Raw genomic sequence first — 18,778 nt, forward strand, 5'->3', positions numbered from 1 at the left:
AACCCAAATTAATTAATGTTTATTCCAAGCCATTTAAAAAAGTCCACACTATAAAATATCACAGCAAGACTTAAACAAAATAAATTTGTATAATGCCTAAGTTCTTTGAATTAGTATTCTTAGTGATTTGAGAAGCATATTGTTTTTTTTCACTAAAATTAGGTTATCATAGAAGACTCATTGGCCCCTACAAAGTATTCAAGGACAAACGCACAATTAAGATTCATGAGTGGTAATTTAAAATAGAAAGTTGCAATGAATCAAATCAGCCCCTGGGACTCTCACAGGCTCAAGTGGGTCACACTACTTTGATATTTGTCCTCATGTCTTTTTCATCTTCAAAGGATGTTTCAGTAAAGATGTAATTTGTTTAACCAAAAACAACAAAAACAATGAATAATCATTTCACTAACAATGTCTCAACTGTAGAAAACAATTTTTCCCAGTCATAGTCTACTTATAGATAAAAAGCTATGTATAACCATATAAATCTATTTGCTTAGCTCTCACAACAAAAGAAACTCCATACCATGAACCATGTTTAATAGTGTTACCAGCTGGAGGATTAAAAGCAGTCATATTAGTTTACCATTATGCAGCTCTCCTGTGATTGTTCCCTCGCCTGGTGGATTTCCGTCCTGGTCTCTCCATTTCCAATCAATGCCTCGAACCACACGTGCACCTGGCACCATGTACTTTAGAACCTGAGAGCGCACCAGGCGCCTTTGCTTCCTCAAGTTGGCTTCTGCCTCTTTTGCTGCCTTTCCTAGTGGTAAAACAGAAAACTCAACAATTAAGTCACAATTAGTTTACGATTTGGATGGGAACAAGCAGAAAGGTGAGAAGGAGGGAGCTCTGGGTAGCTTGTAAGGAAGCACTACAAACTAGTGACTACCTTAAGCTCAAAAGCAACGATTACCATGATATAGAATTTCTATGTTCATCACAACAACCTGTTGAAACCTATTATTTCCATAGATTGTTTTCTTGTGATTAAGTCAGAAACTACTTTTCAACCAGTACAGTTTGAGTATTTTTGCTAATTGAATTCACAGAAAGCTTATGCAGTAGGATCATGAATTTACAAACATTTATAAATTATTCTTTTCAAACTGCAGAGACTGAATACACAAATAGTTTAAAACCTAAATTACCTTTCTCTGAATATAATCTCAACAGCAATATTTTGAAACCATTCTGAGAATAACAAATTTCTTACCCAATTGGTCTTCGCATACACCAGAGACTGTCCCATATAGCTCAAAGCCAGAGAGGGAGAGATAGTGTGTTTGTCCACTGGCATTTTTACCCATCTGTTTAATTCTTATGTGTCTCCATCCCTGCTTCTCATCCTTTTGAGGGTCCAGAGGCCATGTTGCTGTGGACCTAAAAAAATTATTTTATTTTTAAGAACAAAGATTGAATTCATGCCAAAAACAAACGTTTATGAAAATATTAATGTTACATGTACAAACTGAGAAACTTAATCTCTTCTATCCACAAGTGCTATTTTTCAACTCTTAATGGATTGTAAACTAAAATGTGCAACGTACACATCCCATTTTAGCTGAATTGAACCATTAAACAAAATTGTTAACCAAAACTTCATTTCAGAATTAAACTCAGTTCAAGAATCAAACTCATGGGGAGAAAAAAAACACAGGGTCTCTTTCATTGATGATCCTTTTGAACTTAACAGTGAATAGTTAACACTGGACATTTTCTAAATGTCACATAAACCAAGTAGATATGCTGAATCATACTAAAAAAGTTTTCAGTAATATTTAAACCTGTTACACAAAAAAAATTAAGTTGCTTTTGTCTCGTTTCAGATGGACAGAATAATCTTCTATAATGTGAAAACACAATCCTATCATCTTTTAACCTGGATTCATCTTCCCCACACAGTACAAAAATGTGAAATGCAATTTGTGTGAACTCAAATGACTCACCCTGGTTCATTCAAGCTGCAGTCATCCACATGAGTGTACAAGGTTGTCCAGTTCTGCCCATCTTTGGAAACTTGAAAAACCCAGTTCCTAAGGGCAGACCTACCATAACCACGTGCGTGTCGTAAAGTATAAGCTGATGGGATCACCCAGAGCCCAAGATCAATAGCAAACCAAGCATTCTTATCATCATTAGTGTGACAGTTGAGAGCCGAGCTGTCACGACTCAAAATGTCTTCCAACCGGCCATATGGTAAATTTCTTCCCTCTGAAGAAGTCACAACCACCAAGCCATAGGCTGCAGGGTTTACCCACTCATAGGCAGTTCTGCAATTAAGCAACGAACACATTTTTTTTAAGTGAAGGAGCAAGTGACAAAACATCCATCAATTTCATCATTGAAACATTTCTCAAGGCAGTTTATTTTTTTTTGGAGGAAAGTCAACATGCACTTTGGCTGATCCACAGAGTTCACGTGAGAGTGGACAGAGATGGACACTACTGTTTTTCTTCCACCTCAGTTAATATAAGAGCACAAGATCTTGTTTCAAAGCCAAGACAGAAAGGCCTCATTCTAACTTTGATGACTACAAACTACAAAGCAAAATTTAAGATGCTCAGCTATAATACTTGGAATTTGATATAATGCCCTTTCATATCAAACCACCAAAGCACTTCAGCATTTTTGCAAAGACCACTATGTATTTTTAGGCAAACAATATCCCAAGAACAGCAATAAAGTGACCTTTTTTTCTGATGGATTGTGGCCAGACCCCAGAAGAAAACCCTCCTCTTTTTGTATAGTGCGATGGGATGCTTAACATCCACCAGGACAAGCAGGCAAAAACTTGCATTATCCGAAGGAAGCCCCAACGCTGCACTGCAGTCTCAGTTGAGACTGAATCTCAAAGTCCCAAAACATGGGCTTAAACCCACAAGCTTCAGACTTGGAGTAACCAACTGAACCAGGCTGACAAATATGGTAAGGAGAATGGCTGCTTAACTCAGGGGAAAAACAATCTGGTAGATCTTCAAACAGGTACACCTACACATCTTCCCATGATTTGGGAGGGGGGTAGGAAAAGGGGCAGAGAACACTTTATTCAGCTCATCATTATCAAACTGAATAGGAATCCCCCCCCAACCCCCCCAGAATAAAATATACCACTACTTTGAGAGACTTAGTGATTTCAAAATTGTGCAATTGAGAATCTTACTTTGCATTGGTTCCAGTCCAGTAGATTATACCATTTTCATCAAAATTATGTTGGTGTCGGAAGGTGAATGTTTGCCCTTCGCGTAGTTTACGCACAAATACAAAGGTTGATCGGTCAAAGTCATACCATTGCTTTGCCACCTAAGTAAAAGAAAGAATTGATTGGAAATCCAAGATACCGGTTTCAGATCAACACACGTGCTTTTGAACCTCAAATGGTGATAAATCAAATCACAATCCTACCATTTTAAGAAGATACTGCTCTAAGGATTCTACAGTAGCTAACGGTTCCATTTTGAGCATTCGGCCTGTTCTATCTATTAAGGAAGTCTCTCCGGGGGCTCGTTCCAATCGAAACCTTAGCCTTCTTGTGAGGATCTGCAAAACAACCACCAACTTTATAATCAAATTAGTATACTTCAACTCCAGTTTTAAAACAAGAAGTTACAACAATCACTAACTTAAATAACTGAAGTTTTCTCACATTTGAGCCAGTATTCTCAGGAACTTTACCAACAATCAAGTGATGAACCTAATTTTCAATGCTTGTTAAAAGAATAGTGAACACAACCCAAGAAATAAATTGTAATAGCAATTTTCATATAAATCATGTATTGTAGTGAAAATCTATTGTCCTGGCTCAGGCTTCTTACTGCCAGATATTCTGTTCCATACCTGTAAGTTGTATGATGAGCCAGGTGTATCATACAGGTGAAGAGGCAGCCTTTCAATAGATTCTAACACCGCGATCAGCTTACGAACCAGAGCAACTGCCGGTCGACTGAAAGGGAAATACAATGTTTTAACGCGTCACAAAATAAATTTGGGGATAACTGCATTTTAAATGAAAACAAATATAAAATTTATGAAAAGCACCTTTCTTCATCTTCATTTTCACTGAATGCAGTTTTAAAGACATTTATCCGCTCTATCAGTTGGCTACAATCTTGTTTCACATCCAAGTCCACATTCTAAAGAAAAATAGATAGAAATAAATATTGTATTTGAGCCAACTAGAATAAGTATGTATTTTTTGGAGAATACTAACATTGTTGAGAACAGTCAGAAGTGCTTGCACCAGCCCGCTACTGCACATCTCATAGGGAGAGATTGTTGTCTCATCCTTGAGTAGAACAATTAAGTTTTCCAATGCAGTTTTCATTAAGTCGCGCCATGTGGCTTCCCCTTCCATGCCCTGCAACACAAAAGAAATTCATCCTCAATGAGAACATGTTCATTTGAATGAAGTCTTCTAGTGTATAGATTACAACAACAAATCACATTTATATAGCACCTTTCAAGTCGGGAGGACGACCCAAGGCGATGGGACAGTGAAGGGTTTGCACCCAAGTTGGCGGTTGGAATCAAGAGTGTTGGAGAGCAAGGATGGTGAGCGTGGGAAGATGACTGAAGGCACATTTGAAGAGGAAGGTCTTAAGACAAGCATTGAAAGAGGCAAGGGAGGGGGTCAAGCAGAGGGATTCAAGGATAGCGTTCCAGACAATGGAGGCAGAAAGGCTGTACAGGAAAAGTGAGTTAACTTGCCTGTCTGTTAGCATGAAGTTCCCAAGCTGACTCTAGCTGCGTAGCTATGTTCCGCAGTGTGACAACCACTCCTCGAGGCATACTTTCCACAGCTTTGAAGTGATCATCATACAAGTCTCTTGCCATGGTTCGCACCTGCAACCATATATTTAGATGTTTTTATGTCACATTTCCACAAAGCAAAAAGGTTCACTGTTGAATACTATTTTTTCTCAGGAGGGAAGAAAACTTATTATGATGGAAGTAAATGAATCTGATTCTATACCTTCTTTCAGTTTCATCATATCAATTTCTTTTCACTTCATTGAAAAATATAAAAATTGCCCGACTGAGTTCACCAATAAGTGAAGCAAAGTTGAAGTAATACAGTAAACCCTTGATAACTCAACCCTGGTGGTAACTTGTCGCAATAACTTAAGTCATCATCCTGTCAATATTTCAGCTGCATTTATTTGTGTATTTATACATATGCCTAACTCGCCACTCCAGCTTACTCATCACTGAGCCCTTTTCCCTTGGAGTGATGACAAGTTATCAGGAATTTACTGCATATGATCAAATTTGGTTCACCGTCCAAACATACCTTTTGTTTGGTTTTCTCTAGCTTTGATTTCAGCTTTCTTCCTCTTTTGCCAGTCCAGCCAGCCACAAATTCTGATCCTGGAAAAGAGTAAACAATCTTCAATACAGAACATTCCTATTCCACAATAAATAATTAAGCACATAAGCATACAAGGCAATTGATCTAGATGTTTACCAAGGGAGGTTTCTGCAGTAAATGAATGCTTGGTTCCTCTGTTGGATTCGAACACAAATCCAGGAAGATCCTCCTTTAATATAGTAGCCTGCTGACCATCAGAGTTGTGTATTGCAATTTCCCCTTCTTTCAAACAGGTAAGAGACCAGTTGCCTACAGTAAGCTTTGTCGGCCCAGGTGTGGACAGAATGGGCTGGCTGGTGGTAGCTGGTTTAACTTGACTGCGAGCCCTCTGCAACTTTTCCAGGAATTCACTTCTGCTTTCTGCCAACAGAAAGATACAAATATTTCATATAACCATCACAAATATTACAGCTACAAATAATTGACCAAAACAGTTACTCTATTCCTCTTCATTGTTACTCATGAAAAGGGACTTAACAGAAAGGGTTGATTAGATTTATCCTTTTTGGCAGCTGAGTGTCTGATACATGTAGAAACCCATTGGCACGTTTACGACTGTTCAAATGACACAGAGTTCCAACTATAGATGTCATCTATATAAGTATATCCATCTTCTGGATATATTCACTGCTGACGGGACATATCCAAGTTACCCAATTCCAGCAATTATTGGATGCTGGTTGGCAAAAGTATGGGGGTACTGTTGGAGTTTAACCAGCTACAACAGAGCACCATTGTGAAAACTGTCACATGGCCTCATGTTGCTCATGCAGCCAGGACTAACGTACTAGTTAAGTCTACGGCTGGCATGGTTAACAAAAACAGGGAAGAATCACTGCCTCAATGACTGGTCTACCCCTTGAAATCCTGCCACATACTTCAGACCACCCGGCTCAGGCTTCCGAGATTGCCACAGAGGATCGACTGAATTTTCCAATATTGCACTGCCAGACGCATCATCTTGGGAGCCATTACAGCCTCAAGGAGACCTGACTTACCACCCCTCAAGGAAGATATCGACAATGTCAGGTTTGAGCCCCAACTTGGTGGACAGCACGAGTGCACACATTTTCCTATTCAAATGCACATGCGTGCGTACACACACACACAAACAAGCACACTTTACCTGAGCTGTCAGAACCACCTTCTGGACTTCCACTTGAATACATTGTTGCTAACTTCCCATCTAAGATGAATCGGAACCATCCGTTACTGCCATTGGACAACTCCAAGGCAGCCGCGTCACTCCAGATGTACAAGCAGTCTCTCCCTCGGATGATGGACCAATCTCTCCAGTGGTATGGCTTGCCCTGCTGAATTTCTTTTGCATCTTCTTGCGGCTCATCATCCTGAAAATAAAATGATAATCATTCAAAATGGCTAGACCTTTATGCAATTAAAAATACTTTAAAAACTCAGGTTTTTAAATTGCGTACCCCCCACCGTGGATTTGACTAGAGTCCTGATCAATTCAATCACTCTTTTCAGATAGACAGTAATTGTAGATCACCACACACTATTTCACAAAAAATACAAAACATTCAGTTCTGCTAGCAATATCAGTTTTGCAATGTTAATTGCAATGTTAATCGCAGAACTCAAGAGTAATCTTGCATCCAATAGAATTACACCTTACGTCATTGAAATGTCTTAAAGCACTTGACAGGATTTAATGTAAAGCACAGCAATTGGTTATTTGTAGGAAAACTTGGTGGCATTTAATAACAAAAACCTGAAGTCGATTAATTATCACACCTTATCAGGCTTGCAATCCTCTTCATTTTCATCATCTGAAGAGGGTCCTGCTAAGGTGGACACTTTGTTGATTACGCCGAGCCTTGCAAGCTGGTCCAAGAAGAGGTCCCCTCCTTTGTCCACCAAATCCCTTATGATCTGCAAAGCTAGTAAATGGCCATCATCATCATCCTACATCAAAAGGAAAGGAGACGAGGACACCTTTAATAAAAAATCACCTGATAACGAAACTTGCCTTTGCCACTTAGATTTGGGTGACAAACAGCCAACAAACACTGGAATGAGAACATTCATACTCGGTTGACTAAACTTTATGAAAATAACCCATCACCAAATCCACATTAGGAAAGAATTCTAAACTGAGACACGTAGACATTGGGCACTGGTTCAGTATAAACGTCAGTTGCCCCCAAAGTACAACGCATCCTCAGCTCCTTGCTGGAACCTGCTTGGCAATGCTCACTATCAACATGCTCAGGATTAAAACCCCAACTTGACTTTACCCACTCTGCAGCACAGTGTATGACAAATTGCATCACTGTTCTTTCCAATCAAAAACTTAAATATTTACTCAAAGTTTCAAAAGTTTAAGATGTTTTATTACTTCTCTGACAACACGAATACTTTGGAACAAATCTCACTAATAATGCTCCAGAATCTTGTACTGCATCTTAAAGATGCCATTTGTTACCTTGATAGAATATTATGCTAACAGCTAATACAACTCAAGTCGTTACCACCATGGGTGACAACAGGTAAAAATGGTTTCAGCAATGAATCTTCACCATGAACTTCTGCAATAAAGCATTTCAAAAAAACTGACCCAACACTGGATACCCCCAAATGTCACCAGTTTAGAAACGGGACTCAAGATGGCCATCAAAAGCCATCAAACTATTATCACTTTAATAGAAGTTAAATGTTACCTTTTCTATTTCAATATGAAGACTAACCTCTTGATCCAGGACTGTAGCTGTAATTTCCACCAGCACTGTGGGCAGGTTATGGCCAGCGTCTGAATCACAGACTTCTTTCAGAAGTGCTTCAGAACAATAATGTACCATCTTTCTAACAAGAGCAAGGCTAGCTTTTCTGCAATTAAATGCAATGTGGGGGAGGGTGCGTGGGAGGGGAAAAAGAGGGGGGACAGAAATTGAATTATAATCGAAAAACAAAGCTGAATATTAGACGCCACAAATTTAAGGATAAAAACTACTGCAGACACATTGCTCCAAGATTTAATTTTAATCGAGTGTTCATCCAAAAGTAACAAAGCATACCACAATCTCGATAAATATCAGTAAAAACTGACAAAAGAATCAGCCAGTGTCAGACACAATTTTAACATCACATTTTCTTATAAATCCCAAACATGATATACATTTTTTCCCCAGTTAATTAATATCTACCTGATAGATGGCAGCATTGTTTGCTGAAATGTCTGTGCAAAGACTGGTAATAACCTCTTCAAATATAATGGTGCCATTTCAGGGTCTCCCTTTGGTTCACTACCATCTTCATCTTCTCTGTTGGCATCTTTCTTTTTCTTGTCTTCTCCTTTATTTACAGGACACATCCAGTCTCCTAAAACATTAAAATCCAAGTATTTTGCTGTAGTATTACACATTCCTGAGTTTTTCCCCCGTTGTGATTTGTTTTGTAATGCCTTGGCATCAATTTAAGCACCTATGTTATTTCCCTGGCTAACATCAATTTATACCATAGATCAGGAATGAATCTGGGATTTCATACTGGACTTTATCAACTCAGTCAAATCATTGCAAAAGTGGTGTTAAAATCCCAGGAAGGTTAGTCACAGGCCTTTTGTGGTGGCAGCAAAATACAGTGCAAAAAAAAAAAGCTTTGTTCAGACTCGCTGATTTTTGGAAAGTTTAACAACTTCCTTTTTTATTGAAGTAAATAATATTATCAATTAAATAAAAATACAGTGTCTTGAAATTCTAGCCTTAAATAATTCTGCACTTACAACTTAAAATACTTTTTTTTTTCCCCATTGGTAAAAAATAATCCAACACTTCTGAGCAGGTTTGGAAAGGACACTGAATATTGAGGAATTAAAATTGGAACTTACTATGCCTTGTGCTCAGTGAAATATTTAGCAACTCAATATTTCCCACAAATACAGTTTTTTGGCACAATCTACTCACTGACCTGATCTAAGTGTTTGCTTGAAATTTAAAACGGCATCCAAGTGATTCCAGGCTATGGGATTGTAAGTGTGAAAACGAAGGGGGTAAAAGGTTCTAAAGAGCCTTGAATCCCAAGCAAGCAATTTACATTTTAAATCTGACATTTAGTGGCATGCTTATTAAAATAAACTGCAACATTAGAATTAGGAAAAGGAAACTAAAACATGACTAATACAGAAAACAAAACTCAAGAAGCAGTTTTCACTACTGATACAACATCCACTCTGTCAGATTTCTTAATCTTTTCCAAATAGTATTTTATAAGTCATTTTCTTCGTAACCTTACATTCACCGGAAGACAGAAATAATTTATATTAAAGCCACGGAAAAGTTTATCAGTAGGTGGGAGTGGTAAAATAATTTAAACAAATTTGCAACTACTATCATTGTAAAGAGTATGGATTTTAAACTCGGTGATGAAAGCAAAAACTAAAGTTTCTTACCTGGAGATTGCAAAATAGCCACCACCTCACTGTGACCTCTCTCACGAGCTTTATCCAGAGGAGTTTTACCATCTTCATCTCGAAGATCTGGGTTTGCTCCATGCCTCAATAGTGTCTATGAAAATTAATTCAATGCAAGTCAAACTTAAGAAGTTCCATAATAAGAGCAGCCTTATTTCACACAAAATTCTTCATTCAGTTATCCCATTAACTGAACACTAAATTGGAGTACTGAACACTAAATTGGAGGTGGAATACTTTATAATGAAATACTCAAGCACAAAAGAGGACATGATTATTAGTGCCAAGGTTGTGTTGACAAATGCAATCATGCCCTCAGAATAGAACTACATAAGAACTCCAGCTGACTTCATCGATACCACCATTAAATAAAAATAGTTCTATGTAAAGGGTCAGTACTTGCACAAACATCAAAACGATGCACTTACAAAACTACAATAGGCAAAAACAGGACAATGATATTCTATACCTTCGCAACCTGTGGCCTTCCAAAACAAGCTGCATAGTGCAAGGATGAGGACCTCTGACCCCTGTTAACATCAGCACCCCTCTCGCATAGAAATTCCACCTAAAAATACAATGCAGCTTCTTAGACCATACATGTGGAACCATTAAAATGAAAGTTTGTTCGATTGATAACAAATGACCGTTACAAAATAACATACTATACTGCATTTAATGACAAGAGAACCGCAGATTTCCATTACCAAGTTAACAGTTTTACTTACCATTTCCTGAGTTCCAAAGGCTGAAGCCCAGTTTAAGAGAGTTTGGCCCACATCATCCATAAAGTTTACTTCAAAGGCTACAAAATAAAATAATTCATGAGAAAAAGCATTCTACATTAGGAAGTAATGAGTGGTCGAGGGGAGAAGAGTTAAACATCAACCTACCTCCAGTATCAATAGCATCTATTAATGCATCTGTGTCTTTACTACGGATACAATCAATAAGCTGGCGATGGGAACGCTCCCCAGAACTATCCAGTCTCCGCAAACCAGGAATCCTCCCTGTAGAACCAGCACTGGACTTTGGCAAAGCTTTTCGACCCTCAAAAAGTAGCACCAGAAGTAGATCCACCAACCGCATTGTATCTAGTACACACCTTTCATCACCTTGGAGTGCACTCTCAATCGAGTCTGGCAGTTCTGATCTTAACAAATCCTAGAAGGAAAACATATTCATTATTATTGAGATGGATGGAAATGAATACAAGATCATTACAAATGGATTTTTAAGACATGATTCTAGCCAATGCCATTTCCAGAGTTTGGCTCAGGAAACAAAACTCAACAATTTACAGTACCCAAGTTCACCAATTCTTATTTCAGTGAGGTTCCAAATTTATCTGATGTGAAACAAGAACTGGTGAAATCAGGACAAAATGTTAACTTCAGGACTTTACCTTCATTCTAAAATGTTATAGGGTGAAGAACCAATCAGAAATTATGATCTGCTACATTTGTAAGGTTACATATTTTAATGGTTACAAAATGTAAGGACAAAATGGTCCAATTACATGTGCTAACAACGAGGTGAAAACAACTTGATGACTGCAGTCGGTTTGAACTCAAGTTACAGCATATTTTCCTCAGTTCGATCTATTCCAGCTGCAGAACCAGATGTAAAAAAAGTTTATATTCTTACATGTGTAACAACAGGAGAGCCTCTGCAAAGTGTTGAAAGCAGGCTGACAATTGTTGATACTTGGTTGCTCAGTTTAGAGTCCGCTGCATTGGGACCTGCTCCCGTGGATGTCCGGCCTGGTTTGCAAGCTGACGATGACCCGCCTGAAACCAACCCCCCAGCTGCTGCCATGCGAGAAAGCAGTTCTTCAGTCAAGCCGTGCTTTGCTAAAGGAGCAGGATCAACCCCACGGCGAGTGAATCTGTCTGCCAGAGAGGCAAAACAACGCAGAGCCCCATCGGACACCTAAAATAAACAAAAAATAAAACTAGCAATCACAAGAACAAATGTACTTTGCAGACCCAGTATGTTTTAAAATTTTATAGACCATTACAAGCTAGAGAAAAAAGAATAAAGTATTTAATTTAAAGGAGGACTAGACTTATGAAAGGAAAAGATGTGCAAAACCAAACTTCTGAATAACCGGTCTTAACTGACAGAACTTCCCATTTTTCAGAGCGAAAGTCTTGCAATGAACAGCGACAATAGGCTTTTCTAGAACCAAAAAAGGAATAAAACCCAGAAGAAACCATAAATTATTAAGCCTGCAACATGAAACTGAATGATGGTTCCCATCTCCTTTTACCTGTGGATCTTCGTGTTTCAATAAACTAGAAAGAGATTCCACACAAGTTTCAAGTGATGAATCCTGAGGTTCCATTTTCCCACAAAGTCTGGAGACAACGGACATTGCAGAATGCAGTGTGTCTTTGTGAACAAGATGACCACTATCACGTATAAAGGTTAGCACGCAGTTTAAACCTCCTGCCTCAAACACCGCTCCTGATTCTCGAGTACAGATAAGTTCCAGAACCTGTAAAATAGGATGAAATTTAATGAAGCTTCCGATAGATGTTGCAGATACTACCATGGGAAGAGAGGGCAAACAACAAACAGCTCCGAATAGAAAAATATTCTTTTTTTACGTTCTCCATATCAAACGTATAGCTTCTGATTATTTTTACAAACACACACAGTTCCTTCTCAAAAACACAGAATTATGCATCTAATCAATAGCATCTCTTTGCCCCAAATACAGGTTAAAGAAACAACTTCAGGAGAGGTGGTGGATGGGAATGGAGAAATGACAAAAACATGGGGTGAAAAAAGGTGGACTTATTATTTAGCCTGTTATTGTTGCTTTTCAAATAGCGCAGTGCATAAGAGTAACACAAGTGTACGCCTCTTGCAATTTCTTCCACTAACTATAACGGCTGAGAATTGGTGATTTCAAAGCAGTACTTAACACACATGATGTTACTTGGCAGTAATATTCTGATAGTCACCTAAAAGTTAACTTTTATTTAATTTTTTTTGAGTCAAGTTGATTATTCAACGAAATTTCAACTTGAACACCATTGTTTTTTTCAGTACACACATATCTACATTACGGACATAACAATTACTAAATACTACATTAGGGTTTAGAAAAATAAATGGGATTAAATTCAACAGTTGTTTAGAAGACATTGATTACCTTCACACACTGTTCAGCCAAGTCCCTGCTGGTCCTATTGTTGAGTTCGACTACGACCAACCGGTTACAAAGTGCTTTAATGGCTCCATCCACTCCCACAATCCTCCGTGTACACTCAGCTGACACATCCAGGTAGTATGTTATTGCACGTGCTGTAACTTCCAACACGTTGTCAGGAGCACTTTCATCCAGAAAAATTTTGCATAGAGCTGGCAGAAAGGTACGTGGAGGGCACCTACAGCAATAAAACAGAAAAGATTTTTTAAACCGCAATTCTAATCCTTAGATTATTGCTTTCTCATCAAAAGGGAGTCACAGGGATAAATGTTGGCACTAAACAATGACAAACTCAATGCTAACCTCAGAGCAAGACATTTACAATTTCCCAATCTTTGCAGGGTGGATTTTTTTAGTTTAGCATAAACATATTTAAAGAGGTATTGTCTCAAAAGTGAATTGACTGTCTTGTGTGGGAGAAATAAGGCAGCCAATTGCGCACAGCAAGAAGGTTTGCAAGATATTAAATAATAAAGCAGCCATTTGATATTTTTGAATCTTGCTCCTGCATTTTTAAAATCAGTTTTTTTTTGTATTCTTTCCCAAGTAGAACACTGATGTGAAGCATGTGATAGAATACTGTGGTGAAAGGAACAATAAAACCAATGAATGGAAACTATGGAAGTTTTTGTTTATTTAATACTCTGGATATGTTGGCTATTTCTCTCCCATGCCGAGGAAAGAATTGGCTTGGGTGACCACAATGATCGACCGGTTTCAACATTGCCTTTGCTACTCTCACCTGGTAACTCACAAGCAAATTCCTCCTCATCACTTTCGCACAGCAATCTGTCAGACAGACCCAATGCAGAATAGACCACAACAAGAACCACATCCCAACACTCCACAGTGCTCCGAGTCAAGTTTATGACACAGCATTACTTTTTAAAAAAACTTTCACTCAAGCACTTTTTTTAAAAAAGATAAATGGTTCAAAGTGGCTAAAGTATTTACTACTTTATTACTATTTAGGGATCCGCTTTGTTAAAAAGCATTTTTTTAAAAAAACTAATTGGTAACTCACCAAGTTATCTTTTTTCAATGTAAAACTGTGTGTGCAAAAGTCCACATTGAAAACTAAAACTGAAGTCTAAACTAAAAAGGGTAACTTGGTAAAGATTTTTTTTAAAAAATGGGACTTCAATTTCTTTGTAGCACACAAAGTAGTTCCCAACATACAGTTTAGGTCTGTTTCTTATTATAGTTCAGTATTATTTAAAACTGACTGAACCTTATGTTGACAACATCAAAGCTTATAATCAATCACAGCTGAACTACTCACGTGATTCTCAGTCATAATGCTCAGAAATCTACTGCACAAGTGATTTGCAGTAAACATAGCCTGCTTCAATAAGGCTAATTCATAACAACTCATTCTGAACATTCACTTCTTCTAATGAAGCATTACAAAAAAAGTATTTTTAGGGAGGGAAAAAGTAGCCTCATCTGACACCTATCCAGAGACCACAACTGGTGGTACAAGGCTGCTGACATCAAGCAAGGACAGGATTAGGCTTAGTGTTAATGCCCTTTGCAGTCAAATCATCTGTTGGTGCTTACTGTAAAGACGTGCATAGACAATGGAGGAGGTACCAGACTTGGAGGACATAGTACCAGAGGGCACCCAGCACCCACATAAATGTGCACCAAGCAGGGAGCCTTGGAGGAAGGTACAGGAGAAAGGATTTTGAGAAATACAGTAACCCAAGGGAAATAGCTCAAATAACTATTATCAGAGTTGCATCATTAAAAACAAACTACATGCCAGGGCAACCAAGGAACTGTAACATTGTCATCTGTGCAGCTGCCAGTAGCCTGGACTATCAAATCACCCACCCAAGAACATTGCATTTTCTTAAAATGGTCGTAAGAACAACTAGGCATGCTTCTGTTCATTACTTTACAACTGGTAAAAGTACCAAATCATGTGATTTTCTATATTTAAAAGACTATGCACTATTCAAAATGGTAAACCAAAATAGATTATTCATGACCATCTATCACATGTTGCTGTGCTTAGAAAATACAAATACCAACACTTTTAATTACCAAGCGTACTCCTTTCTTCCACTGACTTGCAATGTTGTGCCAGTATTCTGCAGCTGTGCTGACCAGGGGTAGAAATTAGCAGCATTGCACAACTCTGGGCACAGAAATAGAACATGGTACACAAATATGCTACGATTTCACAAGGCATGCCAGGTCCAACCTCAGATACTGCCATCTCCACAAATACTTATCCTATAACACTGGCATTCTATATTCCATATAAAATTGACAAGCTTAAATTCCAGCTCTGATAGCTTTCCACAAAATTCTGGCAAAGGAAAAAAGAGGCTTATTTACACACCAAAATTCCTTGAAAAAATTCAGCTTAACTGGTCCCCATACAGGGTAGGCCACGGTACTGGGATGCTCCTGATTGACCTCTTAGATTGACTTCTTGTATTAAAGCCCAATTTCAGTTGCACCACAAAAACAAAATACCAAGAAAAACCTAATCGCTCTTCATAATTTTTGGAGGAGAATCAAAACCAAGATAACAAGTGACCTGGAATCTATGTGCAATCATCCCTGTATTCATCTCAGTGGTGACAGATGCTCGGGAGGATGAGGAAGAAAAGAAGAGGAAAGAGAACAAATGAGGGAAAGAAACGAAACAAGAGCAGCTCCAGAGAAAAACATCCTCCAACCCATAAGACAAGTGATGTCATCAATCTGCTGGTGGATTTCCCACCACCCCCAGCTGATTTCCCCAATTCACACTGGAACATGGATCCATTGGCACTGAAGCCCTCTAGTACTTCAGACGTGTTGGCAGCAACTCTAGGCAAGCTATAGAACTCAAGATCATGACAGCTGAGTGAGAGCAGAACTTCACCAACACCCACACATGGGTACTTTCCAGGAAGGAACCATGGATAAACAGAATCACAAAAAAGCACCAACTTACTGCAAGAGAGGCATATTTCATGAATTGTACCATTAATTTTCAGTCACTCTGATTTCATTCAGTGAACACTGACATATGTTAAATTGGTCTCATCAGTGATCATTGTACTGTACTTCTGAATAAAGGTTAAAACTCAGCAACCTGCTGAAACAGTGAATACTGGTGCATGTTTAACAGCATGTATTTCTATGAAAAATGCTAAATTTATCTCTTGTCAATGGTCACTATACTGTGTTACTGTAAAATTTGGAATATTACCCTCTTGAGCAAATACTTGCACAAAAGTTCAATATTCTCCAGACTTCACTGTAATAGAAGCCAAGACAGCTTTCAATGAGAACCAATGATGTAACTTTCACTTCATCAAAAACAGATTGCTGGAAGTGCACTGGAGACCCAAACATGCTCCCAATTACATTTCAAAGATCCACAGAACTCAGAATTTCAGGTTAAGTTGCTTATTGCATGAGCTGCGTCAACACAACTGCTGCCAATGTTCTGCCCTGTGGTCAGATAGGGTTATAAAATACCCTGTTCCATTAAGGAGACACAGAGCAAGTCTCAAAGGTCACAACAGAAGCTCCAAGGAAAACCAATGACATTGAAACTCAAAGGCTTAAAATCAATTTTTTTAAAATAGAACACTTAGGAACTATGTTCAGGGACATACTCCACTCTAGTTCTGAAGAACTGTGCTACCCATTTAAGTATAATTACCACAGGTCAGGATATTATCTAAATAAAGTTTACGGTGTCAAAGGAATATTTTACAGCCTTGTAAACAAATAGCCAATAGTCTATCCATCATTTAACAGATTCAACCATCTACCTCTTCGGCATGAATGTTTATGAATTTTTTTTAAAGGAGTTAAACTGGATTATTAAACCTCCTGGAGTTCCTGGATTTCATGAAGCTAACAGAAGTCATGCCTCGGGATCACAATAGAAAAAAANCACAAATTATACTTACGTTTCAAAACAACGGTCCACGTTATCAGACATCAAAAGCAACATGCACAGCTGTTCCAGTGCAATTAACTGCATGTCCCTTTCGTCCCCTTGTCCCATCTGCAGCCACTCCAACAGCGTATCGGGGTCCACGTCTGCCATGGTCAGGCCTTTTTATTCTCAAAGCTTGAAAAACGTCCGACTCCCCCCTCCTCCCCTCTTGAGCTTCGAGAGGTCGAAAGCAGTTAAAAAAAAAGAAGTCACTGGGGGGAAAATTGTATTTCCACAAATGGCCTGAACGAACCCCTTCACCTGATCAAAAGAAAAGTAAACGTTAACATCTGCCACTCACAGACAGTCGGTTATTACTTAAAATACACACATCCCTTTGTCCCCCGAATTGAAAGGGGGGTATAAAGAGTCCTGGGCTACTCTCACCGAGGTACATACAGCAGAGCATTTAACCAGAGAAGCACCAATCGGGAACGCCACGACTCGCAAATTAAAGCGGATTACCAGAATCCAGCCCGGTCTGGTCTGGTCGGAACAACACGGGTTCTGGTCCCAGTATTTATTCAAAAACAAAACGCTCACATTTCGAGAAAAAGCGGAATTAAATCGACACCACCGCAGTTGTGCGTGTGTCGGTCCGTCTGTCTGACAAAGCGCTCTGAGGCGCTAACCACCCACCGGGAGGGGACGCTATATAAACCCAAGCTGCTGGTATCCTGCCCTGCTCTGGGGGGGGGTAGTTTCGGTGGCCATCAGACACAGACAGTGTTTAGGTGGCGGTTGGCACCCGACGGACTGGTTTCAGGTTAAACAAAAACAACTGAGTCACTGAAGCTGAAGGTGCTTCTCTCTCTCAGTCCCTCACCGCCCCGGGAGGTCCGGCCCAACCCGGCCTCGCTTTCCCGGGAACCGGCCGGTTTGGTATTTATTGACTTGGCGATCCCCCCCCCCTCTCCCCCTCTCCTCCTCCCCCTCTCCCCTCACCCTGGCCCCCGGCTTCCCCTCCCCCTCACCGCGGCCTTCACTCCCTGTCCCTCCCCCGCTATTTCCTCCGAGACGGTCGCCTTTTCCCACACAAGCAGCGGTCGTCGCTGCTAAATATATACCCGCGCACACACACACACATATATATATACACACACACAGATTATATATACATATCTCCGCAACCCGTCGTCGTCCCCACACCGGCTCCCAGTCAAACGCCGCACCGAACAACCCCTCCCCTCCGACATCAGGCCGCCCGAGGCCTACGCACGGCCATGGAAGCCTGGGACTAAATTTTAAAGCAACCCGCCACGTAAGGCCATGTCAGACCAGGTGGGCTCGCCGCTTCTCTCTCTCTCTCTCCCCCCCCCACCAACACACACACACACACACACAAACACCCCCCCACTCCCCACAATATCATCTCCCTTTTTTTTTGGAAAAAAAAATCAGCCGCTTTTATTTTTGTTTCCAGCCGCCGCCGCACTCAACTCAACTCACCGACGCTCGGCCTCAACTGAACTCGGGCCGCCCCCCCCCACCCCCGGAACCTTAACGGCGGCGGCGGAGCAACAGCGACCAGAGAGAGAGAGAGAGAGGCCACATCCTCCTCCTCCTCCTCCTCGCGCACGCGCACGTACGGGCACACGCACGCGCGCGCGCCCGCCCTCCCTCCCTCGGCGGCAGCTCCTCCTCGACCGCAAACGTCTCCCAACAGCGCGAGGAGGAGAGAGAACAGAGAGAAAAAGAAAGAAAAGAGAGAGCGAGAGGAGGAGGAGGAGGAAGAGAGGAGGAGAGGGAGAGGGAGTCGAGAGGTGTGTGTTGGGCGGAGGGAGAGAGGGAGGGAGAGAGAGGGAG

The 18,778-nt window shown here is 40.0% G+C and overlaps 1 protein-coding gene across 5 annotated transcripts in view; it reads right to left on the reverse strand.

Annotated features, from left to right (window-relative positions):
* hectd1 (HECT domain containing 1) overlaps positions 1–18,466 on the reverse strand; it is a 32,547-nt gene extending 14,081 nt beyond the window's left edge. For 3 of the 5 annotated variants that reach the window (XM_007893400.2, XM_007893401.2, XM_007893396.2), the window contains exons 1-24: positions 18,422–18,466; positions 16,944–17,233; positions 12,964–13,198; positions 12,073–12,300; positions 11,448–11,732; positions 10,694–10,964; positions 10,529–10,605; positions 10,270–10,368; positions 9,780–9,894; positions 8,536–8,710; positions 8,080–8,218; positions 7,127–7,297; positions 6,498–6,720; positions 5,468–5,731; positions 5,294–5,370; positions 4,711–4,845; positions 4,214–4,360; positions 4,042–4,136; positions 3,841–3,946; positions 3,409–3,543; positions 3,167–3,306; positions 1,953–2,276; positions 1,220–1,386; positions 590–766 (exon numbers count right to left, since the gene is read on the reverse strand). In XM_007893400.2, the coding sequence (XP_007891591.1) occupies positions 590–766; positions 1,220–1,386; positions 1,953–2,276; positions 3,167–3,306; positions 3,409–3,543; positions 3,841–3,946; positions 4,042–4,136; positions 4,214–4,360; positions 4,711–4,845; positions 5,294–5,370; positions 5,468–5,731; positions 6,498–6,720; positions 7,127–7,297; positions 8,080–8,218; positions 8,536–8,710; positions 9,780–9,894; positions 10,270–10,368; positions 10,529–10,605; positions 10,694–10,964; positions 11,448–11,732; positions 12,073–12,300; positions 12,964–13,198; positions 16,944–17,083 (3,925 nt within the window). In that variant the 5' untranslated portion in view covers positions 17,084–17,233; positions 18,422–18,466. Of the gene's footprint in view, positions 1–589; positions 767–1,219; positions 1,387–1,952; positions 2,277–3,166; positions 3,307–3,408; positions 3,562–3,840; positions 3,947–4,041; positions 4,137–4,213; positions 4,361–4,710; positions 4,846–5,293; positions 5,371–5,467; positions 5,732–6,497; positions 6,721–7,126; positions 7,298–8,079; positions 8,219–8,535; positions 8,711–9,779; positions 9,895–10,269; positions 10,369–10,528; positions 10,606–10,693; positions 10,965–11,447; positions 11,733–12,072; positions 12,301–12,963; positions 13,199–16,943; positions 17,234–18,421 lie in introns of all 5 variants that reach the window. The other 2 variants (XM_007893398.2, XM_007893399.2) reach the window with 2 other exon arrangements.
* Between the last annotated feature and the right edge of the window lie 312 nt (positions 18,467–18,778).

The sequence above is a fragment of the Callorhinchus milii genome, unplaced genomic scaffold, assembly GCF_018977255.1.
Source record: "Callorhinchus milii isolate IMCB2004 unplaced genomic scaffold, IMCB_Cmil_1.0 Scaffold9, whole genome shotgun sequence".
In the NCBI taxonomy this organism is placed as follows: Eukaryota; Metazoa; Chordata; class Chondrichthyes; order Chimaeriformes; family Callorhinchidae; genus Callorhinchus; species Callorhinchus milii.